Below are 24,259 nucleotides of genomic sequence, written 5' to 3'. Positions count from 1 at the left end.
AGCAACACACGTGGAGCGATGAAACAAACCTTGAAACTTGATATTTACTTCCCTTAGGTCCTTGTAGTGGAGTTTAGAGGTAATAATCCCTCGGCGTGCTGTCCCGGCCGGTGACAGCCGCCCTTACAGCAGGAAGTAGATCGGCTAAGCGCTTCAGTTCGTTGCAGCTGACAGGACCTGCGGAGACTTCGGGTCACGTGTCCTGTATGTCACGTGGTGCCCCTGTTGAAAGTACGGAGCACCGTGGGAGCCAAGAATAACCTTGGCTCCCACGGTGCTCCGTACTTTCAACAGGGGCACCACGTGAGATACAGGACACGTGACCCGAAGTCTCCACAGGTCCTGTCAGCTGCAACGAACTGAAGCGCTTAGCCGATCTACTTCCTGCTGTAAGGGCGGCTGTCACCGGCCGGGACAGCACGCCGAGGGATTATTACCTCTAAACTCCACTACAAGGACCTAAGGGAAGTAAATATCAAGTTTCAAGGTTTGTTTCATCGCTCCACGTGTGTTGCTCCTGCTGATATCCTCCGGACCTATGTGCCGCTGCAGTGGATAGTACGTATAATTGCTCCTCGATTACCATTGTATGCTGCTTGAAGGAAGTTATTAGTATGTGAGCTTTCATATCATTGATTGCTCCTTTATATCATTGATTGCTCTTTTATATTACGCATATATATTTCTCTAATACTATCTACGGTATATTTATCTGCTTGGCTATGTGTTGAGCATACAACACTATTCATGTTTTGTTTTTTCTGAGGATTATATTGTATATAGATTTATTTTTTATTTTCTTCTTTTTCTCTCTTTAGTCCGATTATTATTGCTCTATGCATATATGAATATTATTCCCAGTACCATCCTTCGCTTCAGGTAAATGGTTATCTACTTCTATGCATTTTTTAGCGCAGGTATATATTAATTAATGCCATTCATTGAGTCTTATCTTTGCCCTGTGTGGTTAAGGGCTGTACCCGCTGCTTTTTTATGCTTTTTTCACTAGCGCCGCTGCATCTTTTGTTTTTATGCCTTTAAGACCAGGTACTTCCTTACCCGGGTACTGATGTGGAGTCGATGTGCCCCTTTAATGCAAAAATACTGTCACCCCAGTGTGAGCTGGCCGGGTGGACCAAGATGGCCACCGGGAGCTGCAGAGTTGATAAAATCTCGCAGAGAGAAAGAAGCGCCAATTTGGGGGGTGGAGCCACAGACACGATGTTGAATAGGCCCAAGCCGGGGCCTAAATTTCTGTAGCCGGCGGGCGACACCAGCGGGGCGTTCCAGGCATGACTTCCAGGATGCGGCCTACTAATCGGCCGAAGCCGGGGACTAAATTTTTGCAGCCATCCAGAGCGTTACCTCAGAGAGGTGGGCCACAGGGAAGTGGCTGAGGATGCCTGTCAGCATGTGGATATCCCACTGAAGATGGATCACTCACCATTGATGCGCGTCCCGGCATGGAGCCACCACGGATGTGGGTTTCAGCGCTGTTCTGTGCAGCGTGGACGGTGCAGGGATAAGCCTCAATCTATCATCCGTTTGTTAGGGAGGTGGAGAGGAACCGTCCGCCTCCTTGTGCCATCCGCTTTCACAGTGGTGGGACAGTGGGGGCTGCTCGGACACCATAGAGAGGGGCCTCTGTACATCCACGGAGTTCAGTCCGGGTGGACAGGGCCAGTTGTCCGGCATTAGGCCTGGCTCCAGGAGAGGATACATGGAGGCGACACTCCATGTGGTCGCCTGCTGCTGGTGTGGGGAGATCGGAACCGTGAAGGACCAGTCGCCCCTGAAGTGAGCTCAGGCATGGCTTCCCACGTCGCAGGAGAGGGTACGGGGAGGTATACTCGCCGTGCTCGCCTGTTGATGGTTCGGGGGAGATCGGAACCTTGAAAGGAACCGTCGCCCCCTTCACTCCGTTAATTAAAAAATAAAAATTTACAGAAAAGTAAACAATAAAATAAAAACGTTGGGGTCTGAAACAGACCCATGTGCCTCCTACAGACACTAAGCAAGAACTGGTTAGCTGAGAGCCAGCAGGAGGGTATATACTGCAGGGGAGGAGCTAACTTTTTTTGTATCACTTAGTGTCAGCCTCCTATTGGCAGCAGCATACACCCCACGGTCTGTGTCCCCCAATGAGGCGAAGGAGAAAAAAAGCATCCTGCAAATTTGCCCGCAGGATGCGGTTTTTTTCCCATAGACTTGTACTGCTGACGGATCACGACGTATGGCCACACGTTGTGTCCGTCGTGCACTGGATGCATCGAGTTTTGGCGGCTCGTCGTATCGGAAAAACGTTCAAGGGAACGTTTTTCTGTACGTCGCATCCAGTTTTCCGTTCTGCACATGCCCAACAGGAAATGTCTCTGACTCTTTCCTGCCCGGCAGCGCAGACGGAAATGTGAAAGGAAACACTGCCGTTGGTACGTCGTGCCGACGCTTTGTGACGGGCGACTACCGGCGGAAGTGTGAAAGAAGCCTTAGTTGAAGCCTGAATTTTGGCCACTTCTGTGGTATTTCACCTCCTGCACGGAGGCATCATACGCTGCCCTCACCTCCATCTGAACAGAACCTATTCCGCTTCCATTACTGTGTATGGGAGAAACAAAGGGGCATCCACCAGTTCTCTGCATGTCCTGCTCACTACTTATCACAAATCTGCTCTCAGAGTGAACTGGATCCTTTGGACTCCCATTGATACGGCATCTGGATGCATCTATAAGGAGGCACGGGCAAATGTAATCTCCCATTACAGTTTATGGACTGTGAAGCTGCTGGTTTCTAGCCGATGACTAGCCATCGCACTTGCCCAACAAATTACATTAAAATCTGTCAAATGTTGCATGCCTGGGCAGCATGAATACAGTCAGGCTCTGTCACTACATAAAGCAAGCTTTTACTCAGACACTGTGGGGCATAATGAGCTAGACAAAAGGAAAAGGAGTCCGATAAGCGTCACCATTCGGATTGTCCCCATGCTACTTGGCGAAAATAGGGAAAAACCTGTCAATCAAGCCAAGATAGCTGAAGAACGCTTCTCCTCCTGTGCCTGGGTCGTTTATAGCCTTCGGTAAAGGTACCTTCACACTCAGCGACGCTGCAGCGATACCGACAACGATGTCGATCGCTGCAGCGTCACTGTTTGGTCGCTGGAGAGCTCTCACACAGACAGCTCTCCAGCGACCAAGGATCCCGAGGTCCCCGGTAACCAGGGTAAACATCGGGTTACTAAGCGCAGGGCCGCGCTTAGTAACCCGATGTTTACCATGGTTACCAGCGTAAACGTTAAAAAAACAAACACTACATACTTACCTTCAGCTGTCTGTCCCCCGGCGCTCTGCTTTCCTCTGCACCATCAGCGCCGGTCAGCCGGAAAGCAGAGCGGTGACGTCACCGCTGTGCTTTCCGGCTGTCCGGAGCTGACACAGGATGCAGGAGGAGTGCAGAGAAGCAGAGCGCCGGGGACAGACAGCTGAAGGTAAGTATGTAGTGTTTGTTTTTTTAACGTTTACGCTGGTAACCAGGGTAAACATCGGGTTACTAAGATCAGCCCTGCGCTTAGTAATCCGATGTTTACCCTGGTTACCAGTGAAGACATCGCTGGCTCGGCGTCACACACGCCGATCCAGCGATGTCAGCGGGAGATCCAGCGACGAAATAAAGTTCTGAACTTTCCTCAGCGACCAACGATCTCCCAGCAGGGGCCTGATCGTTGGTCGCTGTCACACAACGATTTCCTTAACAATATCGTTGCTACGTCACAAAAAGCAACGATATCGTTAACGATATCGTTATGTGTGATGGTACCTTAATGAAGGAGATGGTCTAGATTACACATGTCTTCTTGTTTGGGCAGGATGATCAAGAGATAGAGGAGACAAGCAGTGGATAAGGATTCTGCAAATATTTCTTACCTTTGACAGTTTGATGAGACTGGATATGTGATCAATCTGCAAGGAAAAGTAGAGAAAAAAATTACATCGAATAGCTAAGGTAGCAACAAATCATATAGTGTTGCTCTATGAAGAAACCATCCCTTTTTGTTAGAAGGGCAACCTGAAAATAAGCCGATTGCATGAGATGCCCCTTCCGTGATCGCCGTGCTGGTGCAGTGACTTTTTTTTTTTATCTTTATTTTGAACTTGTGTGTAAATTGCCACGCACCATCAGACCCGGCTATGGGAACAGTGCCCGCGCCATCAGACCCGGCTATGGGCACTGTGCCCGCGCCATCAGAACCGGCTATGGGCACTGTGCCCACGCCATCACACCTGGCTATGGGCACTTGGTTAAAGAAGGGACAAATAGTGATAATGATGCTTAGTGATGAGCGAGTGTACTCGTTGCTCGGGTTTTCCTGAGCACGCTCGGGTGACCACCGAGTATTTATGACTGCTCGGAGATTTAGTTTTCATCGCGGCAGCTGAATGATTTACAGCTACTAGCCAGACTGCGTACATGTGGGGATTCCTTAGCAACCAGGCAACCCGCACATGTACTCAGCCTGGCTAATAGCTGTAAATGATTCAGCTGCTGCGATGTAAACTAAATCTCCGAGCAGTCATAAATACTCGGTGGTCACCCGAGCGTGCTCAGGAAAACCCGAGCAACGAGTATACTCGCTCATCACTAATGATGCTAAGTAGCAAGAAAATAGTCACAGTATAACCCGCAAGTTAAAAAGTAACTGATACATGCAAAATGTCCATATACTAGAAGTCTAAACAGAAGGCATAATATGGCTGGCTTTAGACCCCCTGTTATACACACATTACTATTGCAGAACCCAGAACTGAAGCAACATCTCTATAGAAGTATACGGTGTCAACTGAGTAAACCACGTGTGGTCTGGGTCTTGTGTCCATAATACGGATGTTAATTCCATTTGTATGATGCACATATATGTTCACTCCAATATCATGGAAGACTACTTCGGTAAACATATGCAACTTTACCGTCCCAGAACTTACCTGTACCCTAGAGAAAGGCTCAATGACTCGAATAAGGTTCTGTTCCAACAGGTTGTCATAGAGTTTAGCCAGGTGAGTGGTAATAATGGGGTCCTCCCGCAACTCTGCCTTGTAGTCTGTCAGTGCCTGTAGGATTTATAACATGTATCTGATTATCGGAATTCTGCAGTCACTATTGTCACAGAGAAAGGAGATCTTAAGGTACCGTCACACTAGACGATATCGCTAGCGATCCGTGACGTTGCAGCGTCCTCGCTAGCGATATCGTCCAGTGTGACAGGCAGCAGCGATCAGGCCCCTGCTGTGCTGTTGCTGGTCGGGGAAGAAAGTCCAGAACTTTATTTCGTCGCTGGACTCCCCCGCAGACATCGCTGAATTGGCGTGTGTGACACCGATTCAGCGATGTCTTCACTGGTAACCAGGGTAAACATCAGGTTACTAAGCGCAGGGCCGCGCTTAGTAACCCGATGTTTACCCTGGTTACCATCCTAAAAGTAAAAAAAAACAAACACTACATACTTACCTACCGCTGTCTGTCCTCCAGCGCTGTGCTCTGCACTCCTCCTGCTCTGGCTGTGAGAGTCGGTCAGCCGGAAAGCAGAGCGGTGACGTCACCGCTCTGCTTTCCGGCCGCTGTGCTCACAGCCAGTACAGGAGGAGTGCAGAGCACAGCGCTGGAGGACAGACGGCTGTAGGTAAGTATGTAGTGTTTGTTTTTTTTTACTTTTAGGATGGTAACCAGGGTAAACATCGGGTTACTAAGCGCGGCCCTGCGCTTAGTTACCCGATGTTTACCCTGGTTACCAGCATCGTTGGTCGCTGGAGAGCTGTCTGTGTGACAGCTCTCCAGCAACCAAACAGCGACGCTGCAGCGATCCGGATCGTTGTTGGTATCGCTGCAGCGTCGCTAAGTGTGACGGTACCTTTAGAGAGAACATTACAGATGACACAATCTTAAACCCGGCTCTACACACAATAGCTGCTTTTACCTTCTCAAAATTGGCAAGGGAGCGGTTCTTGCTGGCCTGCGCCACACACTTCAGTGCTTCTGTCTGAAAAGCAAATACATATCATTATTCCTTAGTTTCAAGACAGCGATGGAGCATAGTGGTATATACAAACCCTGGCAAAAATTATGTAATCAACGGCCTTTGAGAATGTTCATTCAGATGTTTAATTTTGTAGAAATAAAAAAAGCAGATTACAGACATAGCACAAAACTAAAGTCATTTCAAATGGCAACTTTCTGGCCTTAAGAAACACTAAAAGAAATCAAGAACAAAAAATGTGGTAGTCATTAATGGTTACTTTTTTAACCAAGCATAGGGGAAAAATTATAGAATCACTCAATTCTGAGGAAAAAATTATGGAATCACCCAGTAAATTTTCATACCCCAAACTAACACCTGCATCAAATTAGATCTGCTCGTTAGTCTGCATCTAAAAAAAAGTGATCACACCTTGGGGAGAGCTGTTGCACCAAATGGACTGATATGAATCATGGCTCCAACATGGGAGATGTCAATTGAAACAAAGGAGAGGATTATTAAACTCTTAAAAGAGGGCAAATCACGCAACGTTGCAAAAGATGTTGGTTGTTCACAGTCAGCTGTGTCTAAAATCTGGACCAAATACAAACAATATGAGAAGGTTGTTAAAGGCAAACATACCAAGAAGACATCAAAGCGTCAAGACCGGAAAACTTAAGGTACGTTCACACTCTGCGACGCTGCAGCGATACCGACAACGATGCCGATCGCTGCAGCGTCGCTGTTTGGTCGCTGGAGAGCTGTCACACAGACAGCTCTCCAGCGACCAACGATCCCGAGGTCCCCGGTAACCAGGGTAAACATCGGGTTACTAAGCGCAGCGCCGCGCTTAGTAACCCGATGTTTACCATGGTTACCAGCGTAAACGTTAAAAAAACGAACATTACATACTTACCTTCCGCTGTCTGTCCTCCAGCGCTCTGCTTTCGTCTGCACTGTCAGCGCCGGTCAGCCGGAAAGCACAGCGGTGACGTCACCGATGTGCTTTCCGGCTGGCCGGAGCTGACACAGGATGCAGGAGGAGTGCAGAGAAGCAGAGCGCCGGGGACAGACAGCTGAAGGTAAGTATGTAGTGTTTGTTTTTTTAACGTTTACGCTGGTAACCAGGGTAAACATCGAGTTACTAAGCGCGGCCCTGCGCTTAGTAACCCGATGTTTACCCTGGTTACCAGTAAAGACATCGCTGGATCGGCGTCACACACGCCGATTCAGCGATGTCAGCGGGAGATCCAGCGACAAAATAAAGTTCTGAACTTTCCTCAGCGACCAACGATCTCCCAGCAGGGGCCTGATCATTGGTTGCTGTCACACATAACGATTTCCTTAACGATATCATTGCTACGTCACAAAAAGCAACGATATCGTTAATTATATCGTTATGTGTGAAGGTACCTTTAAAGCAATGTCTCCAAAACAGGGAATGCACAACAAAACAAATGAGGAACGAATAGGTGGAAACTGGAGTCAACGTCTGTGACCGAACTGTAAGAAACTGCCTAAAGGAAATGGGATTTACATACAGAAAAGCTAAACGAAAACCATCATTAACACCTAAACAAAAAAAAAACAAGGTTACAATGGGCTAAGGAAAAACAATTGTGGACTGTGGATGACTGGATGAAAGTCATAATCAGTGATGAATCATGAATTTGCATTGGGCAAGGTGATGATGCTGGAACTTTTGTTTGGTGCTGTTCCAATGAGATTTATAAAGATGACTGCCTGAAGAGAACATGCAAATTTCCACAGTCATTGATGATATGGGGCTGCATGTCAGGTAAAGGCACTGGGGAGATGGCTGTCATTACATCTTCAATAAACCCCTGACAAAGCCCTTTCCACTAGGGCGATACGCGTGGGGCCGCTGTCTTCATTCCACTCAGGATCCTTCCCTACCTTGGGGGGGTCCTTTTCCTTGATGGGCATGTTATTGCCCACGTTAGGTTTGTAGAGTTGCACCACATAGCCCCATAAGCCAGTAGGTCTGAGATTGGTTTATATGCATGTGTGTATATTGGGCACTATAACATGTACTTTTTTTTCTGAGTGGATTGATTCTTGTCTGGTTTTAATTATGTTTTAATATTTTGTGTGGCGTGGAAATAAAATATACTGTAAAATAATTTTCTGTACAATTTTGTGGTGTGCATTTATTGCAGTGGTGCTTTCTCTTTTTTGGCCATTATTGTTTACCACTGAGCTTGCACCCCTAGTTTTCCTTTTCCTCTGGCATCTTTGTATATAGTGGTGCGCTTGGTTTCTCTATAATCATACATCTTCAATAAATGCACAAGTTTATGTTGATATTTTGGACACTTTTCTTATCCCATCATTTGAAAGGATGTTTGGGGATGATGAAATCATTTTTCAAGATGATAATGCATCCTGCCATGGAGCAAAAACTCTGAAAACATTCCTTGAAAAAAAGACACATAAGGTCAATGTCATGGCCTGCAAATAGTCCGGATCTCAATCCAATTGAAAATCTTTGGTGGAAGTTGAAGAAAATGGTCCATGACAAGGCTCCAACCTGCAAAGCTGATCTGGCAACAGCAATCAGAGAAAGTTGGAGCCAGATTGATGAAGAGCACTGTCTGACACTCATTAAGGCCATGCCTCAGAGACTGCAAGCTGCTATAAAAAAAACAGAGGTGGTGCAGCAAAATACTAGTGATGTTTTGGAGTGTTTTTTTTATTATTTGTTTGTTTTTAATGATTCCATAATTTGTTCCTCAGAATTGAGTGACTCCATAATTTTTCCCTATGCTTGGTGAAAAAAAGTAACCATTACTGACTACCACATTTTTTGTTCTTGATTTCTTTTAGTGTTTCTTAACGCCAGAAAGTTGCCATTTAAAATGACTTTAGTTTTGTACCATGTCTGTGATCTGCTTTTTTTCTACAAAATTAAACAACTGAATGAACATCCTCCAAGGCCGGTGATTCCATAATTTTTGCCAGGGGTTGTAGATGACAGATGTCATTTTTGCCATGTACATTGTGATATTACTATTGAGACTCGAGCAGATTGGTAGTACAGCAGGTTGTGTCCCTAAAGGTGCACACTATGGCATAGTCTTTGATGAGTCAAATATATAATGGATGGGGAGATATCCCATAGATCTGCTATTCTTTAACACCCCAGAGGGGTCATTTAACATTTCTACCTTTGGAGCTCGAAATTTCTGGGACTTCTAGTGTTAAAGCAGAGTAAAGGTACCGTTACACTAAACGATTTACCAACGATCACGACCAGCGATACGACCTGGCCGTGATCGTTGGAAAGTCGTTGTGTGGACGCTGGGGAGCTGTCACACAGACAGCCTTCCAGCGACCAACGATGCCAAAGTCCCCGGGTAAACATCGGGTTACTAAGCGCAGGGCAGCGCTTAGTAACCCGATATTTACCCTGGTTACCATTGTAAATGTAAAAAACAAAACAAAACACTACATACTCACATTCCGGTGTCTGTCACGTCCCTCGCCGTCAGCTTCCCGCACTGACTGAGCGCCGGCCGGCCGTAAAGCAGAGCACAGCGGTGATATCACCGCTGTGCTTTACGGCCGGCGCTCACAGTCAGTAACCCGATATTTACCCTGGTTACCAGTGAACACATCGCTGGATCGGCGTCACACACGCCGATTCAGCGATGACAGCGGGTGATCAGCGACCAAAAAAAAAGGTCCTGATCACTCCCAGCGACCAACGATCTCCCAGCAGAGGGCCTGATCTTTGGTCGCTGTCACACATAACGATTTCGTTAACGATATCGTTGCTACGTCACAAAAAGCAACGATATCGTTAAAGAAATCGTTATGTGTGATGGTACCTTTAGAGGAGGTATCCTACCAGGTCAACACCTGCCTTACTAGGGCGATGGGACATCATTAAGGATGTTCTCCAGCATGGGATCCCCCTAATGTGAGTGTAGAGCGGGACCAGTAGTGCCCATGCAACGTCATTCATCTGACTAGCTCTTTATGGGGTTTAGTTTGAAGGGCCCCGTTTCATACGGTCTCTTAAGCACAAGATGCTTATTCTGCAGGGAGCATTCACATTCAGCTCTCAGTTTCAGGGATCCTCCAAGTATAAATTTCCTTGCACTATAGGGAGCTATTGAAATTAATGTGCCACTATTGTTTCAGTGGTCCAAGAAACACAACATAATGCTGTGCATTAGGTAGACTGTAGTTAATACAGAGGGTGTAGCATGAAATTGTAACTTTTGTAAGTGTTATTAGCTTATATTGGTTTAAGTGTTACCTCAAGCACAACATCTACAGAATAGAGGATAAATGTATGATCACGGGGGGGGGGCTTGGAGGTCTGACTGTGGAGACCCTTACTGATCACTCTGCCCCAAAGTTCCTTGCGTGAATGGATAGCGTGAATGTGTTATCACCACTGTCTATACTACCAATCTGGACACTCAAACACAAATGCTTCATATTACCCCTTAGAGCAGTGTTCCCCAACTCCGGTCCTCAAGAGCCACCAACAGGTCATGTTTTCAGGATTTCTTTAGTATGGCCCAGGTGATATTTGCAGTAAGTGCACAGACAATAATTCCATCACCTGTGCAATACCAAGGAAATCCTGAAAACATGACCTGTTGGTGGCTCTTGAGGGCCGGAGTTGGGGAGCACTGCCTTAGAGTAATAGAGATGAGTGGATTGCTTCTGGTCCACGGTCCGTGTGCTCTGGTAGTGACGAGCAAACGTGCTTGGATAAGGTGTTATCTGAGCATGGTCAGGTGCTGACAGGGTCTTTGGCGTGATCGAATAATATGTTCGAGTCCCCAAGCCTGCATGTCCCGCTGCTGTTCAACAGCCACAACACACGTGGGGATTGCCTAACAAACAGGAAATCCTTACATTTGTTGTAGCTGTCGTGCAGCCGTGAGACATGCAGCTGCAAGGAATCAAAGATACTTCTCAAGCACGCCAAAGCCACTATGTTAGCACACGTTTGCTCATCGCTACTCTCTGGCCATGAATTTCCATTGCTTCTGGATTCCCTGGAGCAGCATATGATTCGTCAGCCTGAAGAGATATTATCTGTGCGGCAAACAAGTGAAGTCTCACTCGCTCATCCACATTATTAGACTGGAATCCCTATGGTTAAGGAAATTTGTGCAGCTTCTGTCCATGGCCGGGGAGCACGGATTTGGACCGTGGTTGTGTGGAGTGGTCACATCATCAATAACAGTGAATGATTGAAGGGTCCTCCACAGTACAAACACATGGTAAAGTGTCAGATTACTAACCTGTCGACCAGCGTAACGGAGTGCCAGCTTCCCGCTAACCAAAGCCTGCACGTCTTCTGGTCTGTAAGCAGAAGAAAGAAAATAAAAAATCTAATAACACTTTCTAGGCAGAAAAACATGATTTCTAACGCATACTGCACTAATAATTTCAAATGGATAATTACCTAATCATCCCCAAATTATGATAAATATTACGGGAATGATCTCCAAATCGAAGTTTGGTTTTTTTAAGTGATACTTACGTGTTTAACATGATTTTGCAGAGCAGCATGTACTTCAGGGCTGTAATAGCTCTGGGACTGTCAATGGAATCATAGCCCTCAAATGCCTCATAGAAATAGGAGTAGGCCGTTTTCCAGTCCTTCTCCTCCGCTGCATGGATTATACCTGAAATTGATGCAAGGTGCAGTAAACTGTTTGTTAAGTACACAAGAGTAATAGGCTTTAGTATTAGTCGTGTCAATGCTTCTAAATGTCTGCTAGTAGGTAAAGTATAAGAAAATTTGTACATAGCACCAAAATCACTACTGTTAAAGGGAATCTGTCATCTAATTTTGGGCCTATAAACTGGGTCCGGTCCAATGGGTGTCGCGGTCAGGGGCCTCCCATCCTATTACGATGACGTCCTCTTCTTGCCTTCACGCTGCGGCTCGGCCGCACTTTATTTGCCCTGTTGAGGGCAGAGCAAAGTACTCCAGTGCGCAGGCGCTGGGCCTCTCTGACCTTTCCCAGCACCTGTGCACAGCAGTACTTTGCTCTGCCTCAACAGGGCAGACAAAGTAAACCTGTGCCAGAGCCGCGGCAAGAAGACAAGAAGAGGACGACAACGTATGAAGATGGGAGGCGCTGGACCCGGACCACGACGCCCATCGGACCGGACCGCCCCTGCGTGAGTGTAATCTAAAAGGTACCGTCACACTCAGCGACGCTGCAGCGATATAGACAACGAGCCGATCGGTGCAGCGTCGCTGTTTAGGTCGCTGTAGAGACGTCAAACAGCAGCTCCAGAACGATGCAGGAGCGATCCTGTGACGTAACGGCGACTCACTTATCGTTGTAGCTGGTTGTTAGCTCCATGTAAAACATTGCTGGCATCGTTGCTTTTGCTGTCAAACATGACGATACACGCCGACCTGACGACGAAATTAAGTTCTGGACTTCTAGCTCCGACCAGCGATGGCACAGCGGGATCCAGGACGTGTCAAACACAACGAGATCGCTATCCAGGACACTGCAACGTCACGGATCGTTGTTGTTCTCGTTGTAAAGTTGCTGAGTGTGAAGGTACCTTGTTTTTCTTATCTTTCAGATTACATTGGGGGCTTATCTACAGCATTACAGAATTCTGACAAGATTCCCTTTAATAAAAAGTAATGACATACCTGACTGCATGTCCAGTGCAGCTTGGAGCTTGGGTGGGCAATAGATGGCATTGGCTGTAGTTCGGGCAGACGTAAGGGCGGCTCTGGCTTTGGGTAAGTTGCTAAGGGCATGGTAGGTTTTGCTCTCCAGGAGTTGAACCTCCACCAGTAGGGCTTTGTCATCCATCTTTTTCAGTTCTCGTAGAAGCTGTGAACCTACCAGAAAAGAAAGTTGGATTAAGTTATGATTACACCAAACAAACAAGATTCCGAACTGAGCAGCACCAGGTAACTAGTAATCTTCACAGGCTATAGAATATATGGGACCGGCTTTCCATCAGACATAAAAACACAACAATTGATGCATCCATGGGCGGTGCTCTACATATAGCAGAACAATAGAGTTACACACTATGTAAGCATAAAAGATGTGGCACTCCCCCCAAGATTGCTGAAAAACAATGTCCTTTAATTCGCTTTATGCGGCATTAGACATCTGTGGAGAGGTGGCAGGTAAAAGTGAGGGGTGCGGGGACACGAGAACAAACGACGGCCGTTTCGCACAAATGTGCTTCCACGGGTCCAGGTTCTGACGAAGAAATCATCGAAACGCGCGTCGGGGTGCTCTGTGCTTGGGCCCGCAGGACTGACAGGTATATATACGTTTAGCATATTTTCTATTCCCACATATCTTATAGCGGATATTGGCGCGCATGTGTTTGTTATTATTGTGCAGCGGAGGACATACGGCACATATTAGACTTTGTCTCTTTTCATACGCAATTTTGCACATAAACTTATGGTTACACTTACTTGTACACTGTTTTATTGAGGACACATTTGCACATCATTTATTTATTTATTTTTTATTATACTAAGATTCAGCACTTTTTTGCACGTGCAACACTATCTCCCTTGTATGCACATAATAATAAAAAAAATGTATATGCATTTTTTTATATACATGCGCTTATAATCAGATTGTGGGACTGTTTCTATATATATATTTTTATCGTATATTTTACCTGTACACCTGTGTGTATTTATCCCCCAAGCACACGCACTTTTGTGCTAATGTTGCCATACTATTATAAATAAAAGCATATTATCTTATTTATCCTTTTGTGGATATATATATATATATATATATATATATATATATATATATATATATATATATATATATATATATATATATATTTTATTATTTTTTTTTGGTCTTGTTTTATGTATATACATATATATTTTGTTTACTAGTATTGGGAGTCCTTTTGTTAGTTTTTTGAAATTTTTATACCAAATCCGGGTGGTCAGCCACCTACCTTTTTACTTATGAGCAACTGGTGAATAGTTTCTTATACATACCTTTTATCATTTATTATATTATTTTATATATATTTAACTCCATTGTTGCTATTACGTTCTCTCAAACATTTGTTCAGACATGTTGTGATGAGTGTTATATGTTTCTTGTTAAAATTATAAAGAATTTAAAAAAAAACGAAAAAAAAAAACAACTAATAGGTGATCATTAGGGATGTGTAATAATACAGAACCCACAGGGCCTGGTTCATCATGCCAATCATGATGAGGGGGTGGGGTGGAGAGAAATGCACGCCTCTTAAATGATCAGGCAAGGTGCAAAGTGGAGTGCTCCTCCATATGCATCTCATCAGAAATCTTACTCTGGTCAGAGACTGGAGTAAGATTTGTTGCGTAAGTGACAACCTATCAAATCCTCCAGGCTACTGTACGTAAAAACTGAAGATTTATATAAAGGAGTTTTCCTATCTCAGGATATTCCATAAAGGATGCATACATGTAGGTCCCAAACACATCTTAAGAACAGAGCCCATCATGTACCTAGGAAGGACATGCAGGTATCAGACATTTATAGTATTTTCTATGGTGGAAAAGAAATCAAATATCTGGCGCAGGCAATTGCCAAAATCCTGGAACTTCACTCCAAAGCCATGGCACATTAGAATTATTTTGATAAAATGACTAACAGACAAAATTGTCATTTACACACACAATGTAAATGTCCCATTGCATCCTCATTTCTAACCACATTCACTGAAGGCTTCAGAGCCTGAAAAACGCATTGTAACCCAATAAGAGGAGAAATGCTGCCACCTGCTGGCGAACGTACCCAATTGCAATGCCTCTTGGTAACGTTTAGTGTCAAAGTAGAGGGACACGAGCCGAGCCTAGGAGAAAACACCAGACATAGTGAGTGATCGCAAGAATGGAAGAGGGTGGTATTATTCAAGATACTGAGTGAGCCCAATGTGAGAATTGGTGATAAGCTGCAGACACTTCAGGTTTGTAGACTAAGCACATCTACATTTATATAGTCACATACCATATAAAGGGATCAGACCCATTTTCCACTTACCTCCAGTGCCTGGCGCAGAAAAGTTCTTTTCTCAGCCTTGGCCCACTCAATGCATTCCAAGCACAGCTCCACCTGAAGGACATGACAACCAGATGAAAAGCTAGAAGAACGAGGGTCATGGTTCCCATTACAATCTATCGCCAGCATATGATAGTAGAATAAGGCCATGTTCACACAGTGCGTTTTTTACCGCGGAACCGCGGCGGTTTTGCCGCTGCGGTTCCGCGGCTGTTTTCCATGCAGGGTACAGTACACTGTACCCTATGGAAAACAGGACACACTGTGCACATGGTCCGGAAATTGTAAAAAAAAAGACGCGCTGAATAGCTCCCGGAAAAAAGAAGGAGCATGTCAATTCTTTTTCCGGAGCCGCAGCGGTTCTGCACCCATAGACCTCCATTGTGAGGTCCAAACCGCAGTAAAACCCGCAGATCAAAAATATATCTGCGGGTTTTACTGCGGTTTGATGTGCAGAACCGCTGCAGCAGGAAGTGCGGGGAGCGGGCGGAAGTGCGTGGGCGGAGTGTGGCTGCCCCCCCCGTGCTCCGATCCCGCCCCCCCGTGCTCCGATGCCCCCCCCCAGTGCTCCGATGCCCCCCCCCAGTGCTCTGATGCCCCCCCCGTGCCCTAATCTCCCCCCCTTATACTCACCCGGCGTCCCGGTGTCCGTCCGGCCGTCTTCTCCCTGGGCGCCGCCATCTTGCAAAATGGCGGGCGCATGCGCAGTGCGCCCGCCGAATCTGCCGGCCGGCAGATATGGCGGGCGCATGCGCAGTGCGCCCGCCGAATCTGCCGGCCGGCAGATTCGTTCCAAAGTGCATTTTGATCACTGAGATATAACCTATCTCAGTGATCAAAATAAAAAAATAGTAAATGACACCCCCCCCCCTTTGTCACCCCCATAGGTAGGGACAATAAAAAAATAAAGAATTTTTTTTTTTTTTTTTTTTTCACTAAGGTTAGAATAGGGGTAGGGGTAGGGTTAGGGTTAGGGGTAGGGTTAGGGTTAGGGGTAGGGTTAGGGTATTTTCAGCCATTTTAACCCTAAAAAAATTCCTAGAAAACACACAGACTCTGGCTAGAAAACTGCATCAAAAAAACGCATCAAAAAACGCATCAAAAAACGCATCAAAAACGGACCAAAAAAGGACCAAAAAAAGGACCTGCGTTTTCTGCCAAGAGCTGCAGTTTTTTAAAAAACAGTCAGGAAAAAAAAAGGATGGAAATCCTGAACGTGTGAACATACCCTAAATGATGGTGGTCACTTCTTTTGATGGCAAACATGTGATACTAATTTTCTCTTACAGAAACAGACATATAGCCAGCAGGCTTTTGCTCTTGGTGTAGGGAGTTTTTGGAACTGGACTTGTTCTTTATGATCAAGACTGGTTATGAGAAGTATGGTGGCAGAATGTCCGCCTAAAATCTAACATGCATGAGCCTTTTTTCAACAGAGAATTAGGCAGATCCTGTTGTACTTGGTGGCCGCTTAGATCTGGTCTCTGTGGCATTGAACTAGTACATTTGGCCATCACATGCAACATTATATGCCCACAGCTTGCTATAACGTTTTCAGGAAATCCTAAATCACCCTGCGCCCTCACCTCCTGTCCAGTTGCAGCTTCCATGTCCAAGAACAGGTCCAGGAGGGATCTCACAAGACGGGCTGCTTTGGCCTTACTAATGGAGTTCAGGAAGGGGCGCACGTATTTCAGAAGACCACCGAGCTCTGAAACAAAATGAGACAATGAAGGTTAGAAGATGGGTTTTATCCATCCTTCTTACAGACAGTTGTATAGTGTCAGGCATCTGAGCCTCTCGAGTTTTGTGGAAGCTCGGAAGGACAAAAGGTTTCCTGTGATTTAATACAATAAACAAGATGTAACATCCCCAGTTCTCACAGGTCCAAACTGACTGACAACTTTCCAATAACGCACTGTATGCTAAGAAAGCTATCAACAGACACTGGATTCAGGGTTACATGGAAGTCCAGGCAGCAATAACTAAGCTATGTCTCCGGAGCTCTGTGCTCCATCCATCCTGCCTAAATTATAGCAACATGGGATTCCAAAGAAACAGCATATCATAGGACCCCCACTGATTCTGAGAATAAGGAGCTACCTATGTAATGCTGCATTCCCTGCACAGTGATGCCCAGCATAGCCCCCATTTACATAAATAGGGCCAACTGAAGGGAGCGCTGCAGTGAAAGGAAAAAAAAAAAAAAAAAGGGAAACCTGCACTATGTTCCCAACATTATCAGAATCAGGAGGGTCCCAGAGGCTGGACACCAGCAATGTCTGGACATGTCCCCGCTTAATTGTAAAGTGCTGCGGAATATGTTGGCGCTATATAAATAAAAATTATTATTATTATAGTAAAGTGATGGCTAATATAACATATGACGCATTACTTTATAATAGGAGAACACACCTTTAAGAAGAGGTGGTCTCATCACAAAACATTTATGCATACCCTACTTCCAGAACGGAGGAGCGTCCAGGCTGGTTCTGTTACTGCTGTCACGGCAGAGGTGTCTGGACATGTGCAACGCTCTCCAGTCACTTCCATGGGATTCACATAAACCCACTATGCCATGAATGTCTGAGGTTTATTATATGAGCCACTAATGTGACACGTACTTCATTCTATGTTGTGTTAGGAATGTCCAATAATCCAGAGCATTTCACAATCCGGCAGCAGGTCCCTGTCTTTCCATTCACTTCAGGACAGCCTCATGAGATCTACACTGACAGGCATGACAATGACTCGCTTTGTGATTCCATGCAGAAGACTGCCAGGCTGTGAAGCCATCTCTGGAGGAGCCAGGAGAACCACCACCCACTGCTATTTATATGTGGATGATGGGAATAATGACACTAGAGAGGATGAGTTTGTACCCATAACATCATAGAAGTTACAGAGCCTAAGAAATCATCAACAAGTCTAGCCATCACCATCCCTCTGTCACTGCCCTGCACCCCATTGTTGAGATGCCAACTGTTTACCTGCACTATGGTGTGCCAAAAATCTGGTGTATCATGTGACTGTCTTCCATGTATGAAAAATAGCCTGTATGCAGCAGCACATAGGCCACCATTGGTCTGAAAGCATGTCCGTGTGGACTCAGCCTTTCCTTAAAGACGTATGCCAATAACAAAATCAGTCACTGACCCCCAGAATAGGTAAATGTATGACTGGCAGAGGTCCTGTGTCTCCCGTGTGAGTGGAGGGCTAGTGTGCGTTCAGCCACAGTCCCACATGTGCACTACCCTCCACAGCCCCATAGAAGTGGTGATGCACACACACTATCAATCCATTCATAAGACTGCCGTTACTGTGATTTAGATCTTTGGTTAGGTGAAACCAGGCATAACCCCCTTAATTTCCTTCTGGACTTCCATGTTGTAGAGTAGAGGGGCAGTGGCCATGTCCTCCAAGAACACATTAGTCCTCATCCAACAATTGTCTTTGTTACTCACAGCAACCAGAGCCCAGCTTTCTTGTATAAAACCACTTTGGTGAAATGAAAGCCGTGCTGTAATTGGTTCATATGGGCAACAAAGTGTTTATTTGAGACTGATTCCATAAATGAGCCCCTAAAATTCTAAACATGGAGAGCATCAGGGGTCTGCAAATGAGAATATATGCAAGAAATGCTAGAAAGCGACCGCATCGCCTTCATCTGAACTCACCTGCCGCCTGTCCGGTCTTGGCCAGGAGCCCACCCAACTCCAAGATGCTCTGCTCCTTGACGCGTACGGCTTCCTCATCGCTTTCCTGAATGTCACGCTTCACTGCAAACAAAGACAGTGTGAAGGACTCAGCGTCATGCACATGACTAGTGATACATGGGGATACAGATAACTGGGGCAAGGAAACCAAAACAGACAGACAGCTTCTGACTTTTTTAGGCCTTTTCTTAAATGAATGCTGTAATTTGATTGGTTGGAAGCTTCAATTTTCCATTCACCATCTATCCCCCCACAATTCAGCATGTGCGGAAGAGGAGTCGCTGCAAATTAAATAGGTAGTCAAACATCATAAATCTGGATCTTGTTCAGACAGAAATAATAGAACGTTTTATTGTATTGCAATAATTAAATCTGCACTAGGGTCCTGATGTCCGCTAATGGTCCCGGAAGCTTCAGCTCTGACACACAAAGGGGCTATTTCCAACAGTAATCTGCTGGAAGGGGTCTGGCTGTCAGGCTCAGTTAATTAGCTAAGTCTAAGTTCACATTAGCGTTGCGCCGCTGTTGCGTCGGCGACGCAGCGGCGACGCAGCGGCGACGCGCCCCTATGTTTAACATAGGGGACGCGTGCGTCTTTTTGGTTGCGTTTTTCGCCACGTGCGTCGTTTCCGACGCTGGCGTCGGACGCACGAAAACGCTACAAGTTGCATTTTCTGTGCGTCCGATTTTGGTCAAAAACGACGCACGCGTCGCAAAACGCGCGCGTTTTTGCGCGCGTTTGCGCGCGTTTTTCGATGCGTCGTGCGTTGCGTCGCCGACGCAGGGCGGCGCAACGCTAGTGTGAACGTACCCTAAGCTATAATACTCAGCATCAGATATGGCAGAAGGGGGCTGGCTCAGCTAAAGTCCTAGGTCAGCCAGCCTCCTTCCCATAAGGCACAGTATATTATCCAAGTTAGCTCCCTTGTCTGTCATGGCTGCTGTGGATACAGGGTAGGGTTCGGCTTCATTAAGGAACTTGAACCTGACCTCCAGCCCCCTTCTTTGTATCTGCAGCAGCCATGACAGAGCTTTCGATAATGAAGTGAGCCTGAAAGCCAGACCCAGACATCACTAACATGGAAGTGCAATGGATCAAACATGCAACAGGGACTGCCCGAACCGCAAAAGGAGGTATAAACTTGTGATCTCACTGCCGATTTCAGAATCAAAGTGTATTAGTAAGTTCAACAAATTTTCAATCGTAAAATAACTATATGCACTTGGACAACACTTAACCTGGTCCAGGATTTGTTGTGTTTACGGACAAGTAAATGGGGCCTCACAGAGGGTCCCAAACCAGCGACCCCTGCTATCATCTCCAACATGAGCTCACAAGGTAGACAACATAGTAACGACCAACTGGATCCTTTATGCAGATAACAACCAATGACACGACTGCAAAAAAAAAAAATGGTCTGCAGCTGATAGGTTGCTCTGGGTGAAAGTTTTCAGAACCAAAGCCAAGAGAATGTGACACTTATCACCCAAAGCAACAACAATGATACATTTCAATAACAGAGGAAGTGATTGGTTGCTATAGGTAACAGGCAGGCTTCTTCCTTGGGGATTGTCCCTATAACAGGGTCCAGATTGTGATACCTGTGGTTATGAGGCCAGGATCACTCTTTATATGTAGTAAAAGAAAAAAAAAACTAAGTAGATTCTCATATTAATATAATTATTGCATTAAAATGTTTTATGTTAACCCAGAATATAATAAAAGTTATGTGATTTATAAAAATATTTAGAATTGAGAGTAGCTATTATCTACTGGCTAACACGGCACCGAGATATATGTGATTTATAAATGAATCTTTCAGTTGCTTGTCATTGCTAAGAACTCTGCTTGCCGTCAATAAAATGAAACATTATCGCTTATTTAGAGGCAGAAAACCAGCACAGATGGAAAACTTTTTTGGGCCACAGTCACAATTATATTTGTTGCAGAGAAAAAAAAAATATTTGGAGAAAACCAGAAAGTTATTTTCCAGTAAAGTGACAGACAACAGGAGCTTTAGTTACAGGGGGGGGTTGTCCACTATCAAAATGTTTGGCCCCAAAAGAATAATAAAGCTTATACTCCTACCCCCATGCTGTTCCAGGGTCTCTCAGGCGGTTTTCTGCCGCCATTAGCTCTGGCTGGATGATAACACTGCAGAGAACGGCTCCTATCCCATTGTCTGCGGTACCTGGCAGCTGCCACTACACAGCATTCAGACTGGCGAACAATCAGGCTGTGTGCTGGACCAATGCAAGTCAATATGAATGCTGTAACACATGGAGCGGTTGTCTATGCGAAAAATATTGCAGTATGCACTACCTTGCTTGGCATTTCAGATCAGACTCCCCCAATGTAAGACAAAGGGTTCGGGAAAAACGATCACATAAAAGGTTAACAGCCATATGTCATGTGTTTTTCATGGATCCATTACAATTATTAAGAAATCTGCATTTGGACTTCTATTATTTATTAATTAAATTGGTTGGGGTGTTGTACTGATGTACAATACAGAAATAGAGACCTCCCGAGGAAAAATAATCACCTGGTTTTTCTGGATGAAAATTAGTTGATTTTGTATACGCTCCTCTGAAACCACCGACCTTAAAGAAACACTCCTGTGAAGATTTTTATTTTTTTTTCTATGAACTGTTTACATGTAATGTACAGTGTCGACAAAAAAAAATCTTTACATGTAAAATCCATGTCATGATTTCAGTTCTTAAAAGTGCACACAATGGGGGAAGATAAGAAAAACTGTCTAATAGCAAAACCGGCTTAGTTGCCCATAGCAACCACTCATCCATCACTTCTCAATAGTAATTGTAACAAAATAACCACAGTAAAACACTTGTATGTTAAGATTTTGTGGTTTCGCTGAACTTGGAACTATTTTGTTTTGCCGGCACTGTAGAGTGTGTTAATATACTCCCCTAGGGCCGCTCTCTCCGGTGTCTGAGTGACCTCACTGCTCTGCTGACTCTCCGGGTGAAGCTGTTTAACCTGGAAGTGGCTTTACAATGGAAATCTATGGAGCATCAGAATGGGGCCCTATGGACTTACATTGTAAACGAGACTCATGGCTCAGGCATAGAGTGATCCGGATGAGTGAGGTCACCAAGAGGCGCGGCAGTAGGTGAGTATATTAACACACCACTCACACTACATTACATGCACATATACACACATTTAAGAAAAAAATGTTCACAGGAGGGCTGCTCTATAAGGAGTGATGTGTTCCGCCTCAATGTTTACACCGCGCTGCGGGAGGAGCGAACAGCTAATACTGAGGGTGCCGGACCGCACCGATCTGAAATCCAGGACCTACTGATGAGAGGGCCTCAGGATCCCGTGCCCAGGAAACCCTTGTAACTATGAGACTTATTCACCCTGGAGCAGTTTTTTAACCTCTGGATGTAAACAGGAAAGTAATTATTTCCTGACAGCAAGCAGAGATCTTGGCATGGAACTGAAACACAAAATGAAGACAATTCCTGATTACACAGTGATTACAGGAACTCACACTGGTGTAGAGGCATCCATTCACACTGCTCAGCTACAGCTGATGACAACCACTATTACAGCGCCCGGGTGGGCCGATCTCCCTAGTGACACACACATATAGGGATAGGGGTCACCCAGCTCTCCTGGGGACGGATACCACTAGACCCTGGGACCAGTATGTATATATATATATATATACACATATATACAGACACAGAGGTGTATATATACACGTAACCACTGCCCAGCCCACCACATGTACACATGCAGTGCCCTGGTAGGCTGTCACCCAGCTAATCTCCCTAGTGACACACACATATAGGGATAGGGGTCACCCAGCTCTCCTGGGGACAGATACCACTAGACCCTGGGACCAGTGTATACACACACACATATATATATATATATATACAGACACAGAGGTGTATATACACACATAACCACTGCCCAGCCCACCACATGTACACATGCAGTGCCCTGGTGGGCTGTCACCCAGCTAATCTCCCTAGTGACACACACATATAGGGATAGGGGTCACCCAGCTCTCCTGGGGACGGATACCACTAGACCCTGGGACCAGTATATATATACACACATATATATATATATATATATATATATATATATATATACACACAGACACAGAGGTGTATATACACACATAACCACTGCCCAGCCCACCACATGTACACGTGCAGTGCCCCAGTGACGCCCTGTGCCCCGGCTCCTCTCCTTCCCATACACGAGCTGCCCCCATCTATAACAATGGCAGACTGTCAGCACTGTGGGCACCATGCTCCCCACACACACAGCCGGCACCGGCGGCCGGCCCCGCTCACCTATAGACTGCAGGATGTCTATACTCGCCGCCCGGTCCGACACCAGCATTTCTTGGGCTCTCTGGAACTCGATCACAGCCGCTGTCGCCATCTTGCCCTATTCCTGCACCCTGACACAGCTCTTCCGGGCCGGAAGTAGCGGTACCGGAAGTTCACCCCCCTCCGAGAGAGTAGTTCCGGGGGACTCCGCAGGGCCTTCTGGGAAGTGTAGTTTTCAGTAAAAGTGAAGGCCTGTGAGGGAGTGGAGGCTCCACGAGGCTCGGGGTCAGTGCAGGCCGCAGAGCAGTGCAGGGGCTGCCGGGAAATAGTGATCACTGGTTGTACAGGAGGGGGCAGACTAGTTGGGGTTTGTTCACACGTTTTAGTTATCTGGTTTTGAGTTCTGAAAAAGTGCTTGGAAAAATCCTCCTAGTCATTTCTCTTCAGCGTTTCACACATCTTGTATAACTTTTTCAGATTTCTAGAAACGCCAAGTGGTTAGAATAAGTGACGTCTATTCTTTTCTTGTGGCACTTTCCACTGCGAAGCCGCCTCACACTTTATGAGAGAAGTGAATGGTGAGGTGAAAATGAGCCCAGAAGAAGATGCTTGGCGTCATTTTCAGATTTTCGTATCTTCACTAGTGATGAGCGAGCGTACTTGTCACATCTCGTCACTCGCTCGAACATCAGTGTGCTCGGGATGCTCGTTAGGCTATGTGCACACGTTCAGGATTTTTCACAGAAAATTCCTGAGAAAAAACGGACATTTTCTGCAAGAAATCCGCATGCGTTTTAGCCGCGTTTTTTTCCGGACATTTCCCAATGCATTTTGTAGTGGGAAATCCGCAAAAAAACCAGCAAAATTAATGAACATGCTGCGGTTTTTACCGCAATGCGTTTTTTTCGCGGAAAAAAACGCATCATGTGCACAAAACATGCGGAATTCATTCTAAATGATGGGATGCTTATTGTATGCGTTTGTTTGCGGTTTTATAGCGTTTTTATCGGAAAAAAACGCAACGTGTGCACACAGCCTTACTCGACGAGTATTTTTTTAAATGTTTGAGTGGGAGCTCGAGTCCCCCGCCCTGCATGTTTGGTGCTTAGTAGACAGCCAATGAACATGTGGGGATTGCCTGACAGTCACTG

The 24,259-nt window shown here is 45.6% G+C and overlaps 1 protein-coding gene across 1 annotated transcript in view; it reads right to left on the bottom strand.

Annotated features, from left to right (window-relative positions):
• PSMD11 (proteasome 26S subunit, non-ATPase 11) overlaps positions 1 to 23,269 on the bottom strand; it is a 50,503-nt gene extending 27,234 nt beyond the window's left edge. The window contains exons 1-11 of the mRNA XM_069751365.1: positions 23,130 to 23,269; positions 18,747 to 18,848; positions 16,656 to 16,780; positions 15,052 to 15,123; positions 14,806 to 14,863; positions 12,675 to 12,869; positions 11,535 to 11,679; positions 11,293 to 11,353; positions 5,966 to 6,028; positions 4,977 to 5,102; positions 3,921 to 3,956 (exon numbers count right to left, since the gene is read on the bottom strand). Of these exons, the coding sequence (XP_069607466.1) occupies positions 3,921 to 3,956; positions 4,977 to 5,102; positions 5,966 to 6,028; positions 11,293 to 11,353; positions 11,535 to 11,679; positions 12,675 to 12,869; positions 14,806 to 14,863; positions 15,052 to 15,123; positions 16,656 to 16,780; positions 18,747 to 18,848; positions 23,130 to 23,220 (1,074 nt within the window). The 5' untranslated portion in view covers positions 23,221 to 23,269. The remainder of the gene's footprint in view (positions 1 to 3,920; positions 3,957 to 4,976; positions 5,103 to 5,965; positions 6,029 to 11,292; positions 11,354 to 11,534; positions 11,680 to 12,674; positions 12,870 to 14,805; positions 14,864 to 15,051; positions 15,124 to 16,655; positions 16,781 to 18,746; positions 18,849 to 23,129) is intronic.
• Positions 23,270 to 24,259: the final 990 nt, after the last annotated feature.

The sequence above is a fragment of the Ranitomeya imitator genome, chromosome 2, assembly GCF_032444005.1.
Source record: "Ranitomeya imitator isolate aRanImi1 chromosome 2, aRanImi1.pri, whole genome shotgun sequence".
In the NCBI taxonomy this organism is placed as follows: domain Eukaryota; kingdom Metazoa; phylum Chordata; class Amphibia; order Anura; family Dendrobatidae; genus Ranitomeya; species Ranitomeya imitator.
The sequence above is the reverse complement of the archived record's forward strand: the minus strand, read 5'-3'. Positions and strand labels throughout refer to the sequence as shown.